The 21,059-nt window shown below is 39.6% G+C and overlaps 2 protein-coding genes and 1 long non-coding RNA gene across 12 annotated transcripts in view; 1 reads left to right on the forward strand and 2 right to left on the reverse strand.

The window, feature by feature from the left end:
* Positions 1-7,303, reverse strand: part of MRPS27 (mitochondrial ribosomal protein S27) — a 93,543-nt gene extending 86,240 nt beyond the window's left edge. The window contains exons 1-2 of one of the 2 annotated variants that reach the window (XM_015074586.3): positions 7,170-7,303; positions 2,436-2,513 (exon numbers count right to left, since the gene is read on the reverse strand). In XM_015074586.3, the coding sequence (XP_014930072.1) occupies positions 2,436-2,513; positions 7,170-7,242 (151 nt within the window). In that variant the 5' untranslated portion in view covers positions 7,243-7,303. The remainder of the gene's footprint in view (positions 1-2,435; positions 2,514-7,169) is intronic. The other variant, XM_015074587.3, reaches the window with a different exon arrangement.
* Positions 7,304-7,313: 10 nt separating this feature from the next.
* PTCD2 (pentatricopeptide repeat domain 2) overlaps positions 7,314-21,059 on the forward strand; it is a 113,879-nt gene continuing 100,133 nt past the window's right edge. For 7 of the 9 annotated variants that reach the window (XR_003414292.2, XR_001430601.3, XM_027040250.2 and 4 more), the window contains exons 1-6: positions 7,314-7,471; positions 8,450-8,542; positions 11,924-12,053; positions 16,226-16,343; positions 19,455-19,533; positions 19,959-20,050. Coding sequence is in view for 7 of the 9 variants with exons in the window: in XM_027040250.2 (XP_026896051.1) it covers positions 7,360-7,471; positions 8,450-8,542; positions 11,924-12,053; positions 16,226-16,343; positions 19,455-19,533; positions 19,959-20,050 (624 nt within the window). In the remaining 2 variants the exon portion in view is untranslated. The remainder of the gene's footprint in view (positions 7,472-8,449; positions 8,543-11,923; positions 12,054-16,225; positions 16,344-19,454; positions 19,534-19,958; positions 20,051-21,059) is intronic. The other 2 variants (XM_027040242.2, XM_053223808.1) reach the window with 2 other exon arrangements.
* Positions 8,589-19,978, reverse strand: LOC113593928 (uncharacterized). The gene is made up of 3 exons (XR_008299096.1): positions 19,915-19,978; positions 16,712-16,816; positions 8,589-12,251 (listed from the first exon to the last, which is right to left on the reverse strand). It is a non-coding gene; the product is annotated as an uncharacterized LOC113593928 (long non-coding RNA).

The following is a 21,059-nucleotide window of genomic DNA, read 5'->3' on the forward strand; positions in this document are numbered from 1 at the left end:
AAGAGGACAAGTAGTGCACAGATCTTGGTTTCTAACACCATTCCTTATTAAAAGGAAGCAGGACTCCTTGGAGAAATAATTGATTCCAGGGATAGAGCAGGAAGATACAGGATGGAACATTGGGACTCAGGTTGAAAGGGCTTCGACCAGCCAACTCTGAAACAATTTGACCACTAAAATAACAAGGATGGTAATGAATCATTAAAAGTAAAAGAGGAATCCACAACCCACAAGACCATACTGATAATAAACAGAGAAAGAAAGAAATGGGAGAAAAGGGAGGGCTCCTACTTACATTAGAATACTGAGTACTAATCACGAAATGTGGAGGTATTAATAGAATTGGAAAACCACTGTTTTGCAAACATTATATTAAAGATTGATTCAGACAAGAAGCTGAATGGATACTAAATCTTAGGGGGAAACTCTTGATAAGCAGCAGGACACTGGCATGATATTAATGTATCTCCCCACAAATTGCCCATTAGTCACAAGGGAGATAAACAGTAAATCTACGGTGGAAAGATCAGACACATTTGACTGGATGATCAAAGTTGACCTCAGCAGTGAGGACAGAGGGACATCAGGTGTCTCCAGATGAGAAGTCGTCCTGAAAAGGACACAATATCCCTGACAATATTCTGGCCGGGGAGCCTTTTGAATCTAATTATGAAGAAATATAAAACAAACCCCAAAAGAAGAATATTCTATTAAAAAAGGGGACTCGCTTCTTAAGAAACGTCGGGTAGTCTACACCAAAGCAGTCAGTTTAAAGGCAATAGTATATGCCACAAACTCCCAAAGGGGTAAAAAAAAAAAAAAAAAAAAAAAAAAAAAGTGTGACTGTAGATAAATGAGAAAGCAAAACAAAAGAGTCAAAATGATGACACCTGGTGAATCTAAGCAGACTATAGATGCTTTTTGTATTACTCTTACAATTTTTTGTAAGTTTAAAATTTGCAAATAAAAAGTTAAAATATTTGCCCCACATACCATGGCATATAGGACATGGCAGACAATTACACGATTAAAAAAAAGGCAACCTATTGATAATTAACAACTCCATTTTACATATAAACGCAAAGTACTTTTGGGGGCGTAATTTGAAAATAAGCTGAATTTTTTCATAGATGCAACTACCATGTAAACTGAAGAAAGCAGTTTGCTTTGTTCAGAACTTTACCAAGAGTTGTTCACCATTTTGTGTATAAATCTGTGTCGCTCATGTTAATGCTGCTCCTGGTATTGGAGTTTGCCAGTATACCAACCACATCTATATCCATTTGCATTTCTATCTGATTTCTACATTTCAGTGCAAGTACATAGTGGCTCACCTTCAGATTCTCCACAGCTCTGCCTTGGTTAGTCCCTGTCTATACACCCATTCCAGGACACAGAAACCAACTCTGCTCTTGCAATAACAACATCAGGGGAGAAAATGAGTTATTTGCAACCCCTACCTCTTTCCTAAGCTAGCCACTGCACACAGCTACAAAACAGTGTCTCCCCCAGACCCCTGTTATGAGAAGAATCCATAAACAGAGGGGGACTTTATTCTTTAACATAAGCCCAAAAAAGCAGACAAAAAAATCTGAGTGAGAAGATTAGATCAGCACTGGAACTGACAAAATATTAAATCAATCCCACAAAACTATCACCAATTGTCTGACTTTATTATTTTTTTTAAGTTTATTGATTTATTTTGAGACATAGCAAGCAGGGGAGGGGCAGAGAGAGAGGGAGAGAGAGAATCCCAAGCACAGGGCTCAATGCCACAAACCATGAGGTTGTGAACTAAGCCAAAATCAAGAGTCGGGTGCTTGAATGACTGAGCCACCCAGGTGCCCCCTCCCTTTTTTAATTGTCTGACTTCATTAATGTTCTATTGATGTTATGCATAATATATATTACATATATGAAGTATTTATATTTCTACAAAGTGCTCATATGATCAGTGATTTTCTCCAGGCTTTGTTATTTTAGAAAAGAAAGGCTGCTATCTGTGTAATATGACCTAAAGAACAGGGAAAGGGAAATAAATAAAATAGAAAAGAGTCAGAAACAACTCTGAAGACCACAAGTTAAGAAATAACAATAAAAAAGGATGAAAATATAAAAAATATTTTTCTCTGCAGATAACGTAAAACAGAGACAAGCTGCATGGTAACTAACTATATGACAATAGTGGGCAAAAAACAAGAAAGAGTCATTTACATAATTTAGGGACACTAATCATCAAGGCAAAAATTAAAAAGAAATTTGCAGGATAGCAAAAATGATTTTGCCATGTGTGAAGTTACAGTCTAATTCTTTTTAAGACTTAAAATGTGCTTATCTGAATGGGATCATAAGGGCATCATTTCATAAATATATGAACATGATGGTAAATATAGAGTGATTGACTTGACCTATATAACAGCCTAATAGGTACCTACCAAGGTGACAATGTTCTTTTTCTCTTGCTTCCCATTTGTGGCTGTCCACATATGCTGCAGAAAGGAGGCATCTTTTACCTGAGGAAAAAGTCAATTATCAACTGGTGTGGTTTCACAACAGGTTCAGTTTATATGTCTTATTAAAGATATCTTTGTCCTATTTTCAATGTACTAGATTATGTAAAGATTCTTGTATGATACTCTAACCAATATTGCTCAGTTCATAATTCAGTACATGACAACATGTGTTCAACATCTGCCAAGTAGAAGATGCAGAAAAAACTGACAATGTCTACAATAAGGTTATGGGTAAGAACGCTAGTAATTTTGTTCCTGTAAGTTTAGGACTGGAAGCCACTTGTTCCCCCTAAATTATAGCATAGGTGAGACCTAGAACTCCTTAGAACCCAAATACTTGCTGAACTATTGCTTAACTCACAAATTGAATGCTTTATAATCGTTAGTCCTAAAAATATTTCCATCTGACTTGGATCAGCACATTTACCCTAACTTCACCTAAAGCAGAGTATCCTGCCCAGTAACCTAGCACCCTAGTTATGAATAAGAAAAACCTAACAAGCCAGATTTGAGGGAACTCACTAGAGGGCACAGCTGCATTCAGGGCACCTGGCGCAATGACTGACATATGGCAATGCTCATAGACAGGAGTTCAAGGAATGAATGAGAAAGAATGAGCATAAACTTAAACAAAACTAGAAGCTTTTAGGTTTCAAAGGACACCATTAAGAAAGTGAAAGGACAGGGTTGCCTGGGTGGCTCAGTTGGTTGGGTGTCCAACTTTGCCTCAAGTCATGATCTCACGGTTCATGGATCCGAGCCCCGTGTCAGGCTCTGTGCTGACAGTGCGGAGCCTGGAGCCTGCTTCAGATTCTGGGTCTCCTCTCCCTCTCTCTCCGCCCCTCCCCCATTCGCTCTTGCTCTCTCTCTCTCAAAAATAAACATTCAAAAACATTTTTTTTTTAACCAGGAAGGTCTCTCCTTTCTGTCAGAAACAGGAACAGCCCTTCTCGATATGAGCAAGAGCTAAGGATAGGACTGTTAAGCTATACACTTAAGGATACCAGTGACTTATTGTCTACTTATTATTATAATTTCTTATTCTCTATTTATTTTTCTAGAATATGCTTCATTCTAGCATAAAAAATCACACCCCCCCCCATTCTGGAGTCAGAAAAGACAATTATCTAGGTCAATGAAGAATTTCGAATTGGGAGATGAGACAAAAAGTAGGGGTGGTCAGAGTGGGGAAAGGTAGAGGAGTTCAAGAATGCCCTTTGTGTGCAGTTGTTCAAGGGCATCACATGAACTGAAAACAAAAAAAACAAATAAGGACTAGTAAATCTACAAAAGGTAAGCTGAGCAACCTTTATATATATGAACTATTTAATGTTTGCTTTTTAAGAAAGTAACCAGTAATCACTTTCCATCTCCATTGAGTGTAGAACAAAAGGATAAGGGTATAAGGATGAAGAATTTAAATTTAGCAAATAGAAAACTTTCCTAGACCAATAGAAACAAATAATAAATGTAGAAATGTGTGGCCAAATTTGGTAGGCAGAATCATGTCCCTCCAAAAGATGTCCATGTCTTACTCTCCCAAACCTAAGAATATGTTAGGGTAATAGCTAAGGGGGATTAAGGTTACAGATAGAATTAAGATCACAAATCATCTGATCTTAAAATGAGGCGACTATATCGGCTTATCCAGGTGGGCCCAGTGTAATCACAAGGTCTTTAAAAGTGGAAAAGACAGATACCGAGATGAATGAAGGATGGAGTGATGTAAAGACGTGACTTGCTCTTGCTTGTGTTAAATGTATTTGAAAAAGGGGAGCATCAGCCAAGGATTTCAAGTGGTTTCATGAAGAGGGACAAGACCTGGAAACAGATTGTCCCTTACAGAATTTGCAAGGAACCTGTCCCTTTCAACACCCTGATTTCAACATAGCAAGACCCTCTGTCAGACTTGTGACCTACAGAACTGTAATAGTTGTATTGTTTTATACCACTTTATTTGTAATAATTTGTTAAAACTACAATAGGAAATCAGTGCACCTTAAAACAAACATTCTTTAAAGAATGTTTCTGTAAGCCTTTTAAAGACAGTAAGAGCCTCACAGATTTAGGTTTAGGTGTCTGAGTCTGATAAATTCCACTCTGAATAGGCCACCCAGCAGTATTTACAAACCTTTCTTGAACTTAATTATCCTTCAGCCAGTTAGCTTTGGTGGCAACCATATTCTCTAAAATAACTATCCACTATAAGAAGAAGTAATTTCTCCATTTAATCCTAAAAAGGTACCTCCAAGGACCAGAATCTCAACATTTAGTGGAAAGTGATTGGCTGTATCTATATTCTTAGTCATTTTGTAGTTACTTTGGCCTTTAGACCAATGTCTCCAAACATGTTTACCATCCAAAGAAAAGCAATGTGACTGTCGATACAGATAGCCTTTTAGAGTCACAAAATCTTAAGTTGGAATCCTTGGCTTGCTAAGAAATGGTATGAAATGGGGGCAAGTTGCACAAGCTGAGCTCCTTTCATGATACAAAAGACAGCGCCTATCTTAATCAGTTTAAATGAGGGCACATTATGTGTTTAATGTTCACTATGTAGTAGGTACCCAGTAAATTTCTTTTCTCTACCCTATTCATGTGTTATTTATTTTTAAAATACTTTTTTTTTTAAAGCTTATTTATGTGGGGGCAGGGGCAGATGGACAGAGAGAGAGGGAGAATCCCAAGCAGGCTCTGCAGAGTCAGTACAGAGCCCAATGTGTGGCTTGACGTCACAGTTTGTGAGATCACATCCCCAAGCCAAAACCAAGATTCAGATGTTTAACTGACTGAGCCACCCAGGTACTCCCCTCTTCAGGTATTTAAATCACTTTTCTAATTTGTACTAAGTATATTTTTTTCCTCTCTTACCCTGTGATGGCTCAAAATATTTTGATGACTTAATAGTCAAGCTCCTTATCAGCATTTTCAAATCCTGAATGGCTTATAATGCACTATCTTAGGTACTTTTTTATTTCAAGTTTTTATTTAAATTCTTAGTTAACATATAGAGTAAAATTAGTTTCAGGTGTAGAATTTAGTGATCACTTAAAACACCCAGTGCTCATCACAAGTACCCTCCTTGATACCCATCATCCATTTAGCCCATCTATACTCGCCTCCCTCCATCAACCCGGTTTGTTCTCTCTAGTTAAGAGTCTCTTACAGTTTGCTTCCCTCTTTTTTTTCCCTTCCCCTATGCTGACGTTTTTTTGTATCTTAAATTGCACACAGGAGTGAAATCACATAGTATGTCTTTCCTGACTGAAGTTCCTACATAATTCTATTACTTGCCTTATAGTTTCCAGTTACTCGTTTCAAGACTCCTTTTTTCTATGGTCTAACCTAGTGCTTATTCAATAGAACTTCCTATAATGATGGAAATGTTCTGAGCTATACAACTGTAGCCACCAAGCATAGGTCTCTACTAAACGTTTAAAAAATGTGTGACTAAAATTGAATTTAATCTCAATAGCCACAAGTAGCTAGTAGCTACCACAATGGAACAACACAGGTGTAAATTACATGTTCACCAGTTTAAGAACAAATGCTAACTGAAAATTCTCATAAGTCACCCTTACCTAATTTCCATTCCCTTATCAGAATGATTGCCCCAAACACAATGCAACCATGATGGTCTCCCTGATAAGCAATTCAAGGTCTTGTTTAAATTGAAAAGCATTTAGTATCCACCATAATTAAACATGCTAGCAAACAGGTACAGCAGCTAATTCTTAATGAGATGCCAGGTACTGTACATACTTTACTTAACATGTGGCACTAAACACTTTCACCTGCCAGGTCAATCAATTAATTCTCAGAAAACCTGGTGGCTAACAATGAGGTTTCATGCCCAAAGTTAATGGCTGTTGCTAAACAAGTGTGAACAACAGTGTATGTGTTGGTTTTTAACAGGAGTTAGAGGAGGTATGTTGGAAACATCAACTGTGATTACTGCATTTTAGTCATTTAATCATAGTGTTAAGAATACAGTATAAAATTGCATAAGACATAAAAAAGTGTTAATGGACTGTGATGGGTAAGGGAGGAGTCAAAACTTAAACACAAATTTTCAACTGCCTGGTATCATGTCTCTAATCCCTGACTTGTTCAAAAGTCAAAGGTACTTCAGAAGTGCCTATTGTCTCTACACATGGAAAACTGTGGCATAGAAATGTCATTCAAAAGTTGTGCCCCAGATCATTAAGCAATGCGAAATTAGTACTGAAATACTTATCCCATGTGGAAACGAAAGGTCTGGTCAAGTGTGAGGTGGTAAGGTTTTCGACGCCCCTCCAAGAACACTTAAGAGGGGAGGAAAAGTTCTACCTCTGGGGTGGGCACATTTGGGCTCTTCATGGTCAGTGAAGAGACGACCACCCTAACACAAACCCTGCAAATCACAGGTAAGAGCCCTCATGCCATGACTTCCTCTACTCTTCGCACTTTTGGGCTGGCAGGCACTATTCTAGGGAAGCATACAGGTCGGGGGCCTTACCTCCCCCTTCTGTGCTACCCAACGCTCCAAACGGTTTCTCTAGCAACTAGAACCCAGAAGGCTTTCCTGTCCTGATGAAAACCCACAGCTCCCTTTACTTAAGGAAGAGTGTTCAGGTGCCTAATGAAGTACCCCACAAAAGGAAAGCAGCCACAAACCTGCCAGGGAGATTGGAGGCAGAGGCACTCTCCGCGCCAGAAGAAACCAGCGCCTCGCTATGGGGGCTGCCATCTTGGAGCATACCAAGAGGAAGAACGCCCAGGGGTTGAGGGAAAGGAAGGGGTGGGGTCACAGGCTGATGCTCCGCCCCCTTCCCCGGCGCGCGAAGTTGTTGCGGCCCAGGATAACATGGCTGCCGCAGTTCGGCAGCCGGGTCACGTTTTGCTGTTTACGCTGCAGAGTTCCGTGTCTCCCGGGGTGGGAGGCTCAGGCTCCACATGCTGCCGCTGCCCTCTCGGAGGTATCCGCGGGCTTCTGGTCGTGAAGGAGGGGAGGGATGGGACAGAAGGGAGATTGACACCTTAGCAGGCATCGCTTTTGGGGGAAATAAAAGCGCCTCAGTCGCTCACTGGCCTGGAGCAGCCTATGCTCTTGTGCCCTTTGGTTGCGCGCGTGTGCAGCACTGGCCCTTCGGTGTCGTCGAAGCCCCTTTGCTGGGAACCAGAGGACAGCCAGGCTGGGGTCTTGAGCTGGGGGCTATAGTAGTCCTTCAGATGGGGCGACGATGTTGTCTGGAAATCCCTCTCCCCCTTGGGTGTACTGTTCTGCAAAGTTTGGGAGTCGAGGTCTTAGACTGAGTTTGGTGTCCCAACTGGAGAGCTAACAGTCTAAAAGACCTTGAGCAGGTGTCTTCATTTGTAAGATTGCCCATTAATAGCTTTACGGGAATGATTAAATTTCATTATACTGGTGAGTGATAATAAAATATTTGACCCTTAGTGTCAGCTATTACTCTGCATTTTAAGTATATTCCTTTTCTCTTGAAAGCACCCAATGAGAGAGGTACCATTCTTTTCTTGGTTTACAAAGATGGTAACAGCAAGGCCAAGTAATTAGCCCAAGGTCAGAGGAATCTGGTAGAGGAGGGATTTGCCCTCAGGCAGCGCAACAGTATATTCCTACTGTAACCACTTCTCTGGACTGCCTTCTCATAAATAGACAACACTTTTTTTAAAAAATATTTTTAATGTTTTATTTATTTTTGAGAGAGAGCACACGCAGGGGAAGGGCAGAGAGAGAGGGGGAGAGAGGATCCGAAGAAGGCTCTGTACTGACAGCCTTGAGCCCAAGGTGGAGCTCTAACTGTGAGATCATAACCTGAGTGAAGTCGGAGGCTTAACTAAGCCACCAGGCGCCCCAGAGACAATCAACCTCTATTCATGTTCTTCACTAACTATAAAAGAATTAAAATGATTTTGCTTTTTTCTTTTATTTGTAGCTAAAAGATATCTACTTACAGATAATGTTGTGAAATTAAAAGAATTTCAGCGTAAGAAGGTGGTTATTGCAAATCATCTTCCTGGTACTAAAGGTAATTGAATCTATTTTGTTGGTTCTTTCATCGATGTGTCATTCAGGTGTTTTTTTTTTTTTTTTGTCTTTATCCGTTTGGTCTCCTCTAATGACCTTATGTCCGAGAAGGGATTGACATAGTTTATTCTTGATTTCCTAGTCTACTCTTAAATGTACTTTTCATCTCACTTTCTGCTACTACAGAGCCTACAGCTCTCCTCTTGTCACTTTTCCCAGGATCCCAGAGAAATACTAAAACTCGTGTTGGAACGAGTTCCCTCAGATCCCTGCCACCTAAACTAAGGGTCAAGGATTAGCAGCAACTGGGAGTTTCATAGAGATGCCCAACTTAAAGCCCAGACTATTAATATGCACAGTAAGGTCTGAGAAGAACTGCTCAAGATGACTGGCTTTAACATTTTTTGATACACCTCTGAGTAAAAAGTACATTTTGCATAGCATCCCCACTGTACACATACATATCTATACACAAATGAAACACAGTGAAACAAAACCATCTTGTGGGATTCATTTTCATATTTTTCTACTCTGCGAAAAAGTCAATAGGGTAAAACATTGTTTTTTTTTTTTAATTAGCAAAATATTGGTCATTTTGGAACCCAGGTGATGGGCACATGAGAGGTCATTATACTGTTCTCTTTCTGTTTTGGGGTATGTTTGAAAATTTTTATTACAAAAAGCTGAAAACACACTACTATCCTAGTTCTTATTCCTGTCAGCATCTGAGAACTCTTGTTGAATTCATTCCCTCTCTCCACATTTTTTCCGGTACTTTAAATTCCTTGATAAGCATAACAAGACTTCCCTTTGTTAATAACAGTTTAGTTTGTTCCTACTAAATTTCTCAGATCTCCTTCCTCTTACTGTCAAATGTTTATGGGCACGTAATAAACACCGCTTCTAGCCCTCCAGAAATCAGTTTTTCCTCACCACTTTTCATATACATTATACCACCTATGGAATGAGTAGATAAGCCTTCAGAGTGAGGGAGAATATGTTAATCTCCAGCGGACATTTTACTTCTGATTTTCCTCAGCCTGGATTTTACTTCAGTCTTCTTTTTACTCATCACTTTTGGAGCTTTGTGAAGTTGGCAGTTAGGGCCTCATGTCATTTTTTAGTTACATCCAATTGTTGTAGTGTTTCTAAAGCTGTCACAATTGAGCATATGTTCTGAAAGGCAGTTAATGTAATGAGTGCCAATCTACTCCATGGTCAGATTGATATTTATAAAAATCCTGTTAACATTTCTTCATTATAAGAACTGACAGTGGTCCTCTGTCCTATACCATATTGTGTACATTCCCCCCCCCACACAGCCACCCACGCACTGCCACCAGCTTCCCAGCTCCTCCATAATGGGCCCCTTACCCTTTATGGAGTCCAGTATGATTTCCTGTTAATGTAATCACAGTTCTTCCCTCACCACCTTCCCCTGTGCCCAGTTCTATGCTATTGTTCATGCTGATTTTTATACCAAGAATGATCCCCTCTCCTGAGTTTCTCCAGCCCTATCCAGCCACTTCCTTTCTGGTACCTTTCCACATCTGCCAAACCTGGTCTATTTCTGCCACCCTGATTTCTTTCTATTTATATAGTTGGTCACCTGTCACTCCCTCAGTCATTGTTTTCAAAAAAAATTTTTTTAATGTTTATTATTTTTGAGTGAGAGAGACAGATTGCGAGCGAGGGGAGGGGCAGAGAAGGAGACACAGAATCCACAGCAGGCTCCAGGCTCAGAGCTGTCAGCACAGAGCCTGACGCGGGGCTTGAACTCACAAACCGTGAGATCATAACCTGAGCAGAAGTCAGATGCTTAACCGACTGAGCCACTCATGTGCCCCTCCATCATTGTTTTCAGACAGCTTTGCGTAACTGTGTCATGTTTTTTCAAGTAGATTAAGTTCTTTCAGGACGGGAACCCTGCCTTAGCCTTCCTTGTGTTGTTCACGAACACTTAAATCTTGATTATTTGTTTGCAAGTGCAAATTATACTGTTGAAATTTTGGATTCTAAAGACTTATTGAAAAGTGTAAGTCGTTCCATTAGAATTATTTAGATTAGAAATTGTTTAGAAACAGTTAATAGTATAAATTCTCTTAAATCTGATAAGTGATGGAATGAAAATGAGAACAAAAAATGATTTACTGGCAATTACTATATGGTAGGCCCTGTGCTAAATGCTTAAAGTACATTATGTCAGGATACCCCATGAGGTAGCTCTCACGATTCTCACTTTACACGTGGAATCAAGTCTAACAGACAAGGGTCTCCCCATAGCATGCAAGTAGCAGAGCCTAGCTTATAGCCTGGGCCTCTCCACCTCTGAAACCTTTAACCATGACCTGGCTCTGCAAATAAAGATTGGATGGTCCACAGTATTAACTTAAACCAGGTGGGCCTTCTTTTCTTTAAATTGAGAACAGTGTCTGCCTCAGCTTCCCAGTCTTGTGTTTTAATACATATTGTGCCATTCCTTTAGGCAGCCTTCCTTCAAAGCTCTGGGCCTTGGAGCAAAACCCGTAGACTTTTCTTGGCAGCTCTTGATACTGAGAACAGCTCTGCCTTCTAGAAAGCAGATGCTTCTTTAGTGCTGGGCTTGCATCTCACCCCACATTCTGCTGAGAATCTGATCCCTTCCTAATGCCAAGAAGCAGTGTTTCCTTTTGGTGTTTGACTGTCTCCACAGTTGATCAGATACAAGACGGGACAGAGATAAGTATAAGCATTTTGAAATGATTCTGTTACCAAGAGAGTTTGCTGCTGTTGAGAGGATGGGTTTTTTTTACCGTGTGCATTATGTAGTACTGTGTCATGCTGTCTAATAACTGAGTAGGGAGAGCAAGAGAAATGAAAGGTAGAGTTGAACTAAGTGCAAGAGACTTGAAATATTGCTAAATCGTGTAGGTCAACCACTGGGGCAAACCCATCTTCAGTACACATTTTCCTTTCAGTTTTCCTGCTAGATACCCTGCCAATTGTTGGTTTAGATGTCTTGGTTGCATTTTTTTTTTTTTTTTCCTAATGGGTCACCTGTCGATAGTTTTTTGGACTAAGCCTCTGGGACATAGTTCTTAAAACTTTAGTGTGCAGAAGGATCACCCAGGTAGTCAAAATTGCATATTCCTGTGTTTTTACCCTCAAAGATTGTATGTTAGAAAGTTTTGAGTGGGCCCCCATCCTGTGCTCCTGTAGCACAGATGGTTTGCTTCATAGACCTTCTGTGATACTGCTCTTAAGGACACTGGTCAGTGATGGGAGCCTCTCTCAGTGCCTCTTTGCAGTGTGCCAGAATCCAGCTTCCCCTTCTCCCTGAGGTCAGACTCCTGACAGTCCCAGTCAGCCTGAGTGACGGCCACCACACTATGCTTTCTTCCAGCAACCTACCTGAGAAACATGAAAGAGAAATTGGCCCAGAATAAGCTCATCTTGAAGGACGAGTTGAAAACCTTCCTTCATTTGTGTGATACCCGGGATGATGTGGAACTGGCTAAAAATGTCATTTACAGGTGAGGCATTTCTGTACAATTCTGCCAGGTTTGGTTTCTTCTTTCTTTTTCCTGAAGAATCTCATCCATTTAACATGGATTCAGCTGGCAGCTATACATTGATGACTTTCAAATCTCGTGTCCACATGCCTGCCCCCAGCTCCAGACATTTATGTTCCCTTAGCAATCGCTTCCTGGATTCCTTCTATATGCCAGGTACTAAGGATAGAAAACCAGAATTCCTGTCCTAAGAAATCACCAGCCTGATGAAGTCCACTTACATATCCCCTAGGTCTTCACCTTCAACTCACACAAATTGCTTCTTTTTACTATTTTCTGTCATACTGACCCCTCAGGATGGATAACTGGGAGCCTCTTTCCTCTAACCTTACTTGCTCTCCTCCCTGACAGGATGAGAAATCCTACTGCTTCCACTTCCCTGATATCTCTCATCTCTGGGCTTCCTCTCTCTGTCCTCATTACCAGTGTCTTAGTTCAGGCCGCGTCATCTCTCACTTGGACCACTTCATGGACTCCTCGATCATCTGTCTCCTCAAGGCAAATGTCTATGTCTCTGATCCATTGTCATTTTCCCACGTCAGGGGAATTCCCGTGTAATCATAGTCTGCTGTTAGGAAACCTAGCAAAGGTTTCACTTACTCGGGAAGTGTATGAACCGATTCTTGAAAGATAGGTTTCTACACGTGGACCTGCATTTATAATGTAGAGAGAGTAGTATAAGTGTGTTCATATGTAGAATACTGGAAGAGTATGTACCAAAAGTTAGTTGTGGTTCTCTGGGAATTATACATATTTTTTGGTTTAAATATGTATTTTTTTTAGTTTCTCAAACTTGTCTACAGTGGGCATTATCAATTTTATAATATGAAAAATTAATGTTATCTTTAAAAGGAAAAAACATAAAATTACACACAATCCATTGAAAGTTTGAAAAACACCAAAAAAGTAGAAGAAATACATCACAGATTCTGCTATTTCTGTTGTCTCTTGTTGCACACCAGAACATGATAACTGTTTTTTTTCTGTTATCTATTATTATCTATTATCTATTATTTCTGTGGGTCAGGAATTGAGGCCTACTAGTTCTGTATTAGTGTCTGCTAAAGTCACTTGCTCCTCTATGGTCAGCTGCTGGCTGGTCTAAGCTGGAAGGTCCAAGAGGCTTTGCTTGTATTTCTGATGTCTGAGTCCGCGTGACCCATCTCTCCTTGGAGTGTCTCGTCGTTCATGAGTCTAGCCTGGGCTGCACTAGCACCCTGCACAAGTGGAAGCTGCAGGCCTTGTAAAGCTGCCTGGAACTGGCACAGCTTCACTTCTGTCACATTGTCTTGGTCAAGGCAAGTTACCTGGCACTCCCACACTCAGCAGGGAGGAGCAACAGTTCCACCTGCGGATGGATCAACCACTGTTGATATTTGATACATTTTGTCACTGTTTTTTTTTAAACTTTTTTTCACTGTTTATTTTTGAGCGGGGAGGCAGGCAGAGCATAAGTCGGGGAGGGGCAGAGAGAAAGAGAGACAGAATCTGAAGTAGGCTCCAGGCTCTGAGCTGTCAGCACAGAGCCTGATGCAGAGCTCGAATCCACAAACCACAAGATCATGACCTGAGTCGAGGCTGGATACTTAGCTGACTGAGCCACCAGACATCCCCATTTTCTCACTAATTTTTTACGTGCAAAGATTGTATGGTTTTGATAGGGCTTAATTTATACTTTCCTAATAATTACTGTATATATAACGATAGCGTTTTCTACTTAGTATTACAGCATAATTTTTTTGTTAATATACCTTAGGAGTTATATTTTAATGACTTTATAATATTCCATTGTATGTCAGGTACCCCTCTTGTTGAATGTCTGATTTTTGATATTTTCATCAGTATGAATAATGCCGTGATGAGCAACTCTATGCATAAAACATACTCTTTCTGTTTTGGAGATGATCAGAGAATATGAACATTTTAAAATTAGTTGATACAAATGCCAGATTATTTTCCAAAAGAGTTATGCTAATTTACATTTGCATGGCATTAGGAATCCTAATACTATCTCAGTTTCACAAAGATGAATCATATTAGACCCTCTGGCTTGTTTTATTGTCAGTTTTTACTACCCAAATCTAAATCATTGCTAATAACTCTGCCCAGTTGCTGACTCTTCCCTCTACTAGTGGACAGCTAGAAAAGTGGGAAAATGGGCAGGTCCATGGCCTAACCAACCTGTTCTCTGTCTTGCTGACACAGGTACCCCACTACTGGGGAGGAAGAGTAATGAGCTAGAACATAAGCTCTTTATGGAGTCAAAAGTGAGGAGCAACTTAATCCCCCCCATAGCCTTGACCACATGCTGGTGTGTGGTTTATTAGGGGTATTTTAGATTCTCTGATTTGAACATTTCTTGTCAAGAAGAGGTAATACTTTATCTTTGTGAATTTCTAGCGCTTTTATTAGTGTAAATGTTCTCTAAATTGGGAAAACTTTTGTTTTTGCATTATTTTATTTTTAATCTGGCACAAATTTTTCATGACACTATTTTTGGAATGTATTGATTTTTAAAGATCTTTTCCACAGCATGCCTTATATTTTATAAGAGCTGACACAAATGGCAGATTTTCCGTGTGCTAGTAGGCATGTCATCTTAATTAATCGTTACAGAAACTTTGAGTTGAACTTTTATCTCCATTTACAGATGAAGAAACTGAGGCATGGAGTGGTTAATTTATTTGCTCCTGGTTATACAGTTAGTAAGTAAAAGAACTGGGATTTGAACTGTCAGCTTGGAATCAGAATCTAAAAATCCTTAGTCACGTACTTTATTATTTATTTATTGCCTTTAAATAACCTAATTCTTTCCCCCCCAGTATTATTGAGGTATGATTGACAACTAAAACTCAGGTATATTTAAGGTGTACAACTGATATAATTTAATTCATAACTTGTAATGAAGCACTGAATATATTTTATAATTTCTATAATTTGACTACGAAGTGTATCTTTGAAAGTACATATCATCATTCTATTTGGCATTATGTATGTTTGGGATACACTATCCATGATGTTACTGTGACTGTCCTCCGTGATTTCGGCAGAAGGCTAAAAAGCGTTCTGGTTTTAAAGTCAGAGCTATTCCCTGTGGTATGTGTGATTTATTCACATAATGAGTCTTAGTAAAATCTGGTTTACAAGTAATCTTGCGATACTTATTTTGTCACCAGATTGTCTTCTTGGTGTCTAAAACAGAAAGAGTTGGTTATTGAAAGTAAATTTATGCTAGCAATTTTTAGTTCTGCATCCTAACTGGTGGACTGACTGCTTGTAGAAACCTCAAGGCACGTATAAGATGTCACTGTCTTCCGACTTCAGCCAGGTCACGATCTCGCGGTCCGTGAGTTCGAGCCTCGCATCAGGCTCTGGGCTGATGGCTCAGAGCCTGGAGCCTGTTTCCAATTCTGTGTCTCCCTCTCTCTCTGCCCCTCCCCCGTTCATGCTCGCTCGCTCGCTCTCTCTCTCTCTCTCTCTCTCTCTGTCCCAAAAATAAATAAACGTTGAAAAAAAAATTTAAAAAAAAGATGTCACTGTCTGAAATTAGCGTTTTGCTAAAACTAAACTTCAAAACAGCATTTAATTTGTTTAGCTAGGTGATGGTGGATCACATATGCCTTTTCCTGAGCAGAGGAAAACAGCAATGGGTCTAAATTGTAAAGTACATCTGTAGGTTGTCTGTCATCCTCTATGGAGAAGTCACATTTGAGGAGGACAGAGCATCACTTCACTCCTTTGATTCGTTCCTCTCTAGATGGGGTCCATACAAAGACACAGTGCCATTCTCTCGAGTTTGCTGTGCAAGAGCCCTGTTGTTCCCTGACCTTTGCTAGCACTCATCCTAGCAGTTTGTTGATATATTGAGAAGATAATTACAATGTACGTTTTTCCATTCTTTGATTTCATGTGGTCATGTGGGCCTCTCACAAACCCTTTCTATTTAAATGTCTGGCATACTTCACTCCAGAATTCCTCTGATTGTCCTCGTTTCTGCACTTTTCTCCCTCCGGGCTGTGAGAGTACCTCGTTCTTTATTGTGTCCCCAGCATCTAGCAGAGTACATGCCACAGTCAGTCTGTCCTTTTCCCTGCATCTCACTATTTGACTCACTGAATCATTTTCATTACCAGGTACCATACAGAGAACAGAAATGTCGCTTTGGGAGAGTATAAATTTGGACCACTTTTCATGAGGTTGTGCTACGAGTTGGATCTTGAGGAATCTGCATTGGAACTCATCAAAGACCAGGTTATTGTCTCCCGATTACTGTCCCTGTCAGTGTGATTTCCTTGTGCTGAGCCTTGGGTGTTTTTAGTGATGTTAGGGAAGGCATCTCTCTTACATTATTCCTGGCTTAGATTTTTCAGATCAAGGTTCCTAAGCTGAAGGAATGAGCTCTTACCTGTATTTTAAGGTTTCCTTGGAGTCCATTGCTATGAAGAGGCCTTGCTCTTTTCAGACAGAGGTGTAGGACAGGTGTGGAAGAGATGTATGGACAAATTATAAGGGGTCTACATTCCTTGGTTGTGACCTGGGACTAACCTCTCAGAGAAGCTTTTAGCGGGGGATTGATTAAGACAGGCAGCCATTTTAAGATTGCCTTTCCTGTTTCCCACCTGTGATTCTCCTTTCTTTTTGCATTATTTACTTCTTGTTGATGGCCACCTTGTATAGTGCTTTTCTGGTTTTCAGAATACCTTCACATCTTCTGATTTTCTTTTCTTAAAGACAAAAATAATGATAATTATTTCTGTAATTATTTATTGAACATATACTGTGTCCTCAGCACTGTGCTTAAGCACTATACCTGCTTGATTTATTTTGCACAGACCGTGGTGAGGTGGATACTGTCATTCTATCCATTTTACTGATGAGGAAACTGGCACTTAGACACATGGTAAATTCATACATGGTCAGAAACATTTATTTTGGGGCCAGGGCTGGCCACCTGGGACCCTTTTGTATTTTTAGGAACCCTCTACTAAATTGTGTTTCTGTCTTGTACTCTTCGTATAAAGTGTTCTTTCTTTTTTTTTTTGTTTAATGTTTGTTTATATTTTGAGAGAGAGAGAGATAGAGCGCAAGCGGGGGAGGGACAGAAAGAGAGAGAGACACAGAATCCGAAGCAGGCTCCAGGCTCCAAGCTGTCAGCACAGAGCCCGATGCGGGGTTCGAACTCACAAGCTGTGAGATCATGACCTGAGCCTAAGTCAGATACTTAACTGACTCAGCCACCCAGGCACCCCTAAAGTGTTCTTTCCATGGTAGAGCTGTGAACTCTTGACTTTCCCCTCTTTTAAGGACACCCATTGTTTAGAAAGAGGATCATACTGTATTAGTAACCAGAGAAAAGGGGTTTTTACAACGAGGATTGGTTTGAACCTATATTTTTCCTAAAAGAAAAATATACATATTTATATTTTAGTATATATGTATTAAAAATCTGCAAGGATCTACATGAAATCCCTACTGCTTATCTTTAGGGGGTAGAATTACAGGAAATTCTTACTTTTTACTTTATATGTTTTTGTATTGTTTGACTTCAGTAATCATGTGTTGTAATTAAAGGAAAATGAAAATTTCACTGTAATGACAGCCATGAGTCTAATGATTAAAAAGCAAAAAGAAAATGCAACTTCAGTTGTTTGTTTTTTTTTTGTTTGTTTTAAACTTAGACCCATGCATGAAATAATCATATACGACCAAGTTGCCTGGAGTAGCAGATTAAACGGAATTTGAGTCCAGTGACATTAAAGACTAATCCTGTTTCCACTCTTATTGTGTCCCCTACCCTGAACCCTGTAGTGCTGCCCATATCATAGCCACTGTCTGCATGTATCTATGGAGCCCTTGGACTGTGGCTAGTTGAAATTACATGGGCTGTAAGGGTAGAATGCATGATGGATTTCACATGCTTGATATAAAAAAGAAAAAGTGCTTAATTTTTTTTATTGACTACATGTTGAAATTATATTTTGCATTTAGTGGCTTAGGTAACATCATTAAAACTGACTTCCTGTATTTCTACTTTTTTTAATGAAGCTACTTGAAAATGTAGAACCACATATATGGCTCACACTGTGGACAGGGCTTCTCTGGGCCTTCCCATCATACTCAGAGGAGAACTCAGACCCCTGACCATGACTTAGAGGTCCCTTGTAGTGTCTCATCACCTGCCATCCCCCTTGCTCACTCCACTCGTGGGCTTTCTTATTCCAAGAACTGCCACACCCATGGTCTCAGACTAGAATGGTCTACACCCTCGTCATCAAGGCTCTCCTTTACTCCATTGAGGTCTCCTCAGAAAGTCTTCCCTGATGACCTTCTATCATCTAGTCTATCCCTTTTTCCCGCTTCATTGCTCTTCGTAGCCCTTATTGATAACTTGAAATTACATTTTTACTTCTTCACTGGTTTTATTCGTTCATCGTCTCCCATGCCAGAATTTAAGCCCTACTAGATTATAAGCCCCACTAGAGTTAGGGCAGGGTTATGTGTCTTGTTTATTATTTCTTTATTTTCAGCCCCTAGAACAGGGTCTGCATAGTGGGCTTTCAAAATAAGAACAAACTAGAGCAAGGAGGCATTTAATGGCATATTTGAATAGCATGTGTTGCATTATCGTGATATTAAAAATGTTGAGAACCACTCTTCTAGTGATTTATTTCAAAAAGTGAGTATTATTCATTTGCCAAAAGAGCATCATAGCTTTGTAAGACTCTTCTTGCTTAGTCCTCATGCATACTTATACCTGCCTTTTCATATTTTTTTGACATTTATTCATTTTTGAGAGAGAGAGAAAAAGACAGAACATGAGCAGGAGAGGGGCAGAGAGAGGGAGACACAGAATCCAAAGCAGGCTCCAGGCTCTGAGCTGTCAGCACAGAGCCCGATGCAGGGCTTGAAACAGTGAGATCATAACCTGAGCCAAAGTCCGAACGCTTAACCAATTGAGCCACCCAGGTGCCCCTGGCCTTTTCATATTAATATACTGCCACCTACATTGCAGGACCCCCTTACCAAAGTTAATTGACTTGTTTCTTTTTTTGTAAGCACCGGAGAGCCATGTATAATGAAGATGTCCTTCACTGTATTTCTGAAACCCAGAGAGCTCTTGCCATACTGCTTGCCTCGTTTGTATGCCCAGCCAAAGACATGACAGTCAAAAGAGTGGGCAGCATTTGAATTTTTTTGAAAAATAAATCCTGGTATATCAGAGATTTATTAGAGAATTCAGGGGACCAAATGAATAAAGTATATGCAAAAAATAAGTCCTGGATAGAGAAGATAGAATTATAAAAATATATCCTCAATAGTTAAAAACTTTTAACCAAACTGTGTTTGTTTGTTTTTTATTAGCATTTACGGGGTTTCTTCTCAGACACCACGTCATTCAATATTTTGATGGATATGTTATTTATTAAAGGCAAATATACAAGTGAGTATTAGAATTTTGTTGAAAAATTCTGTCTTTGGTAATATAGCAGTTAGGAAAAACAATGGACCATGCAAAAATGATCCTTATATTCTTGATGAATGACTGAACTCTGGAGACTTCATTCTTATAAGTTTGAAAACAACATTATTGCATCTCATGTCATACCTTAAACTAAACACCCTGATTTTACTTATGCTGAAAGTATAAGTAGGCTTAAAATATTAGTTCTTACTGTATCATTTGATAATTTCTTTGAAATTTAGTTAATTGATAAATGACTTTGACAGATAGCTTTGACTTGCTTCTGGAATATACTTTTCAGTAGATGGTGCTGAACAGATTAGAATGTTGGGAATCAATAGTAGACGACTCTGAACTCACCTGAATGCATTTAACACTGTCCACCCACTTCTCATTTTTGGTAGGTGCGCTGGAAGTGCTGATAGAGATGAAAAACCAAGATGTGAAATTCAACAAAGAAACCTATGTCCTTGCTTTTGCAATTTGCTACAAACTGGTAAAACTGTCTTCTCTTAACTTTTAGAGCACTGTGGGTAGTGTTTGAGGAGGATTTTTTTTTTCTACAAAGAATAATTTAGTTTCTCTGAAGTCTTTTTTTCCATCTGGTGCAGATATTTCAATTTTAAATGTGTTCATTTTTAGAAAACTCAAGTTAGCCACGTCAGTTTTATCATGGAGAAAGCAATTTTATCATCTTTCACTCTTCTTTGGCAATTCTGTGGATAGGGAGAACAAGAAACAGTGTGCTGGCTGGGTTCAAGGTCTGCGAAGGATCCCCTTGCTATCAGTCTCATGCTGAACTCGTTGAGACAAGACCTCTCTCTAGTTCTCTCCCATGGAAATCTGACCAACCTTCTTTGGTGAAGTCAAGGGCTACTTTAATTTCATCTGAGTATTTTCTGTGATTCAGAGTTGGAAGTAATATCCTTTCATTGTGCTCTATTTATATCACCTATGTGACATTTATCACTGGTTGATGTTATTCTAACTAGATGTATGTTTCATCCTCCCCACTGGGGGTTAAGTTTGAGGCATTTTTTGTACCAGCACCTAACAGTGCCTGGTGTATAGTTGATCTTTAATAAGTGTATGTGACACTAAGATAAACTCCTTCAAGACAGAAAATGTGACTTAGAAGTCCATATGTCATTACTATATCAAGATTGTTTTTTACATACAGAAACTATTTCTTCTTTACTGAGTGAATGAATCAGTGAATACATGACAGCTGATACAGTGCAGTGACCAAGGTTGCATGCTTTACTATAGACATTTGTGTTATTTAAACTTTGGAAACTTAACAAAACCTTTTTATGGGGAAAAAGAAGGAACACCAGGTAAGGTGGAAGAGCATGGTCCATGAAAACATTTCCCTAAAAAGGGTAGCAATAATTTTCCAAAGTAAGAGAGGCAGTAAGTAGGGTGATAGTGGAAAGAAAAATCTTCTGGGAAATTGAGAAACATATAGTCTCAACTTTAGCATTCACTGGCTTTGAAGTGGTCAT

This window comes from Acinonyx jubatus, chromosome A1 (genome assembly GCF_027475565.1).
Source record: "Acinonyx jubatus isolate Ajub_Pintada_27869175 chromosome A1, VMU_Ajub_asm_v1.0, whole genome shotgun sequence".
NCBI classification, from domain to species: Eukaryota; Metazoa; Chordata; class Mammalia; order Carnivora; family Felidae; genus Acinonyx; species Acinonyx jubatus.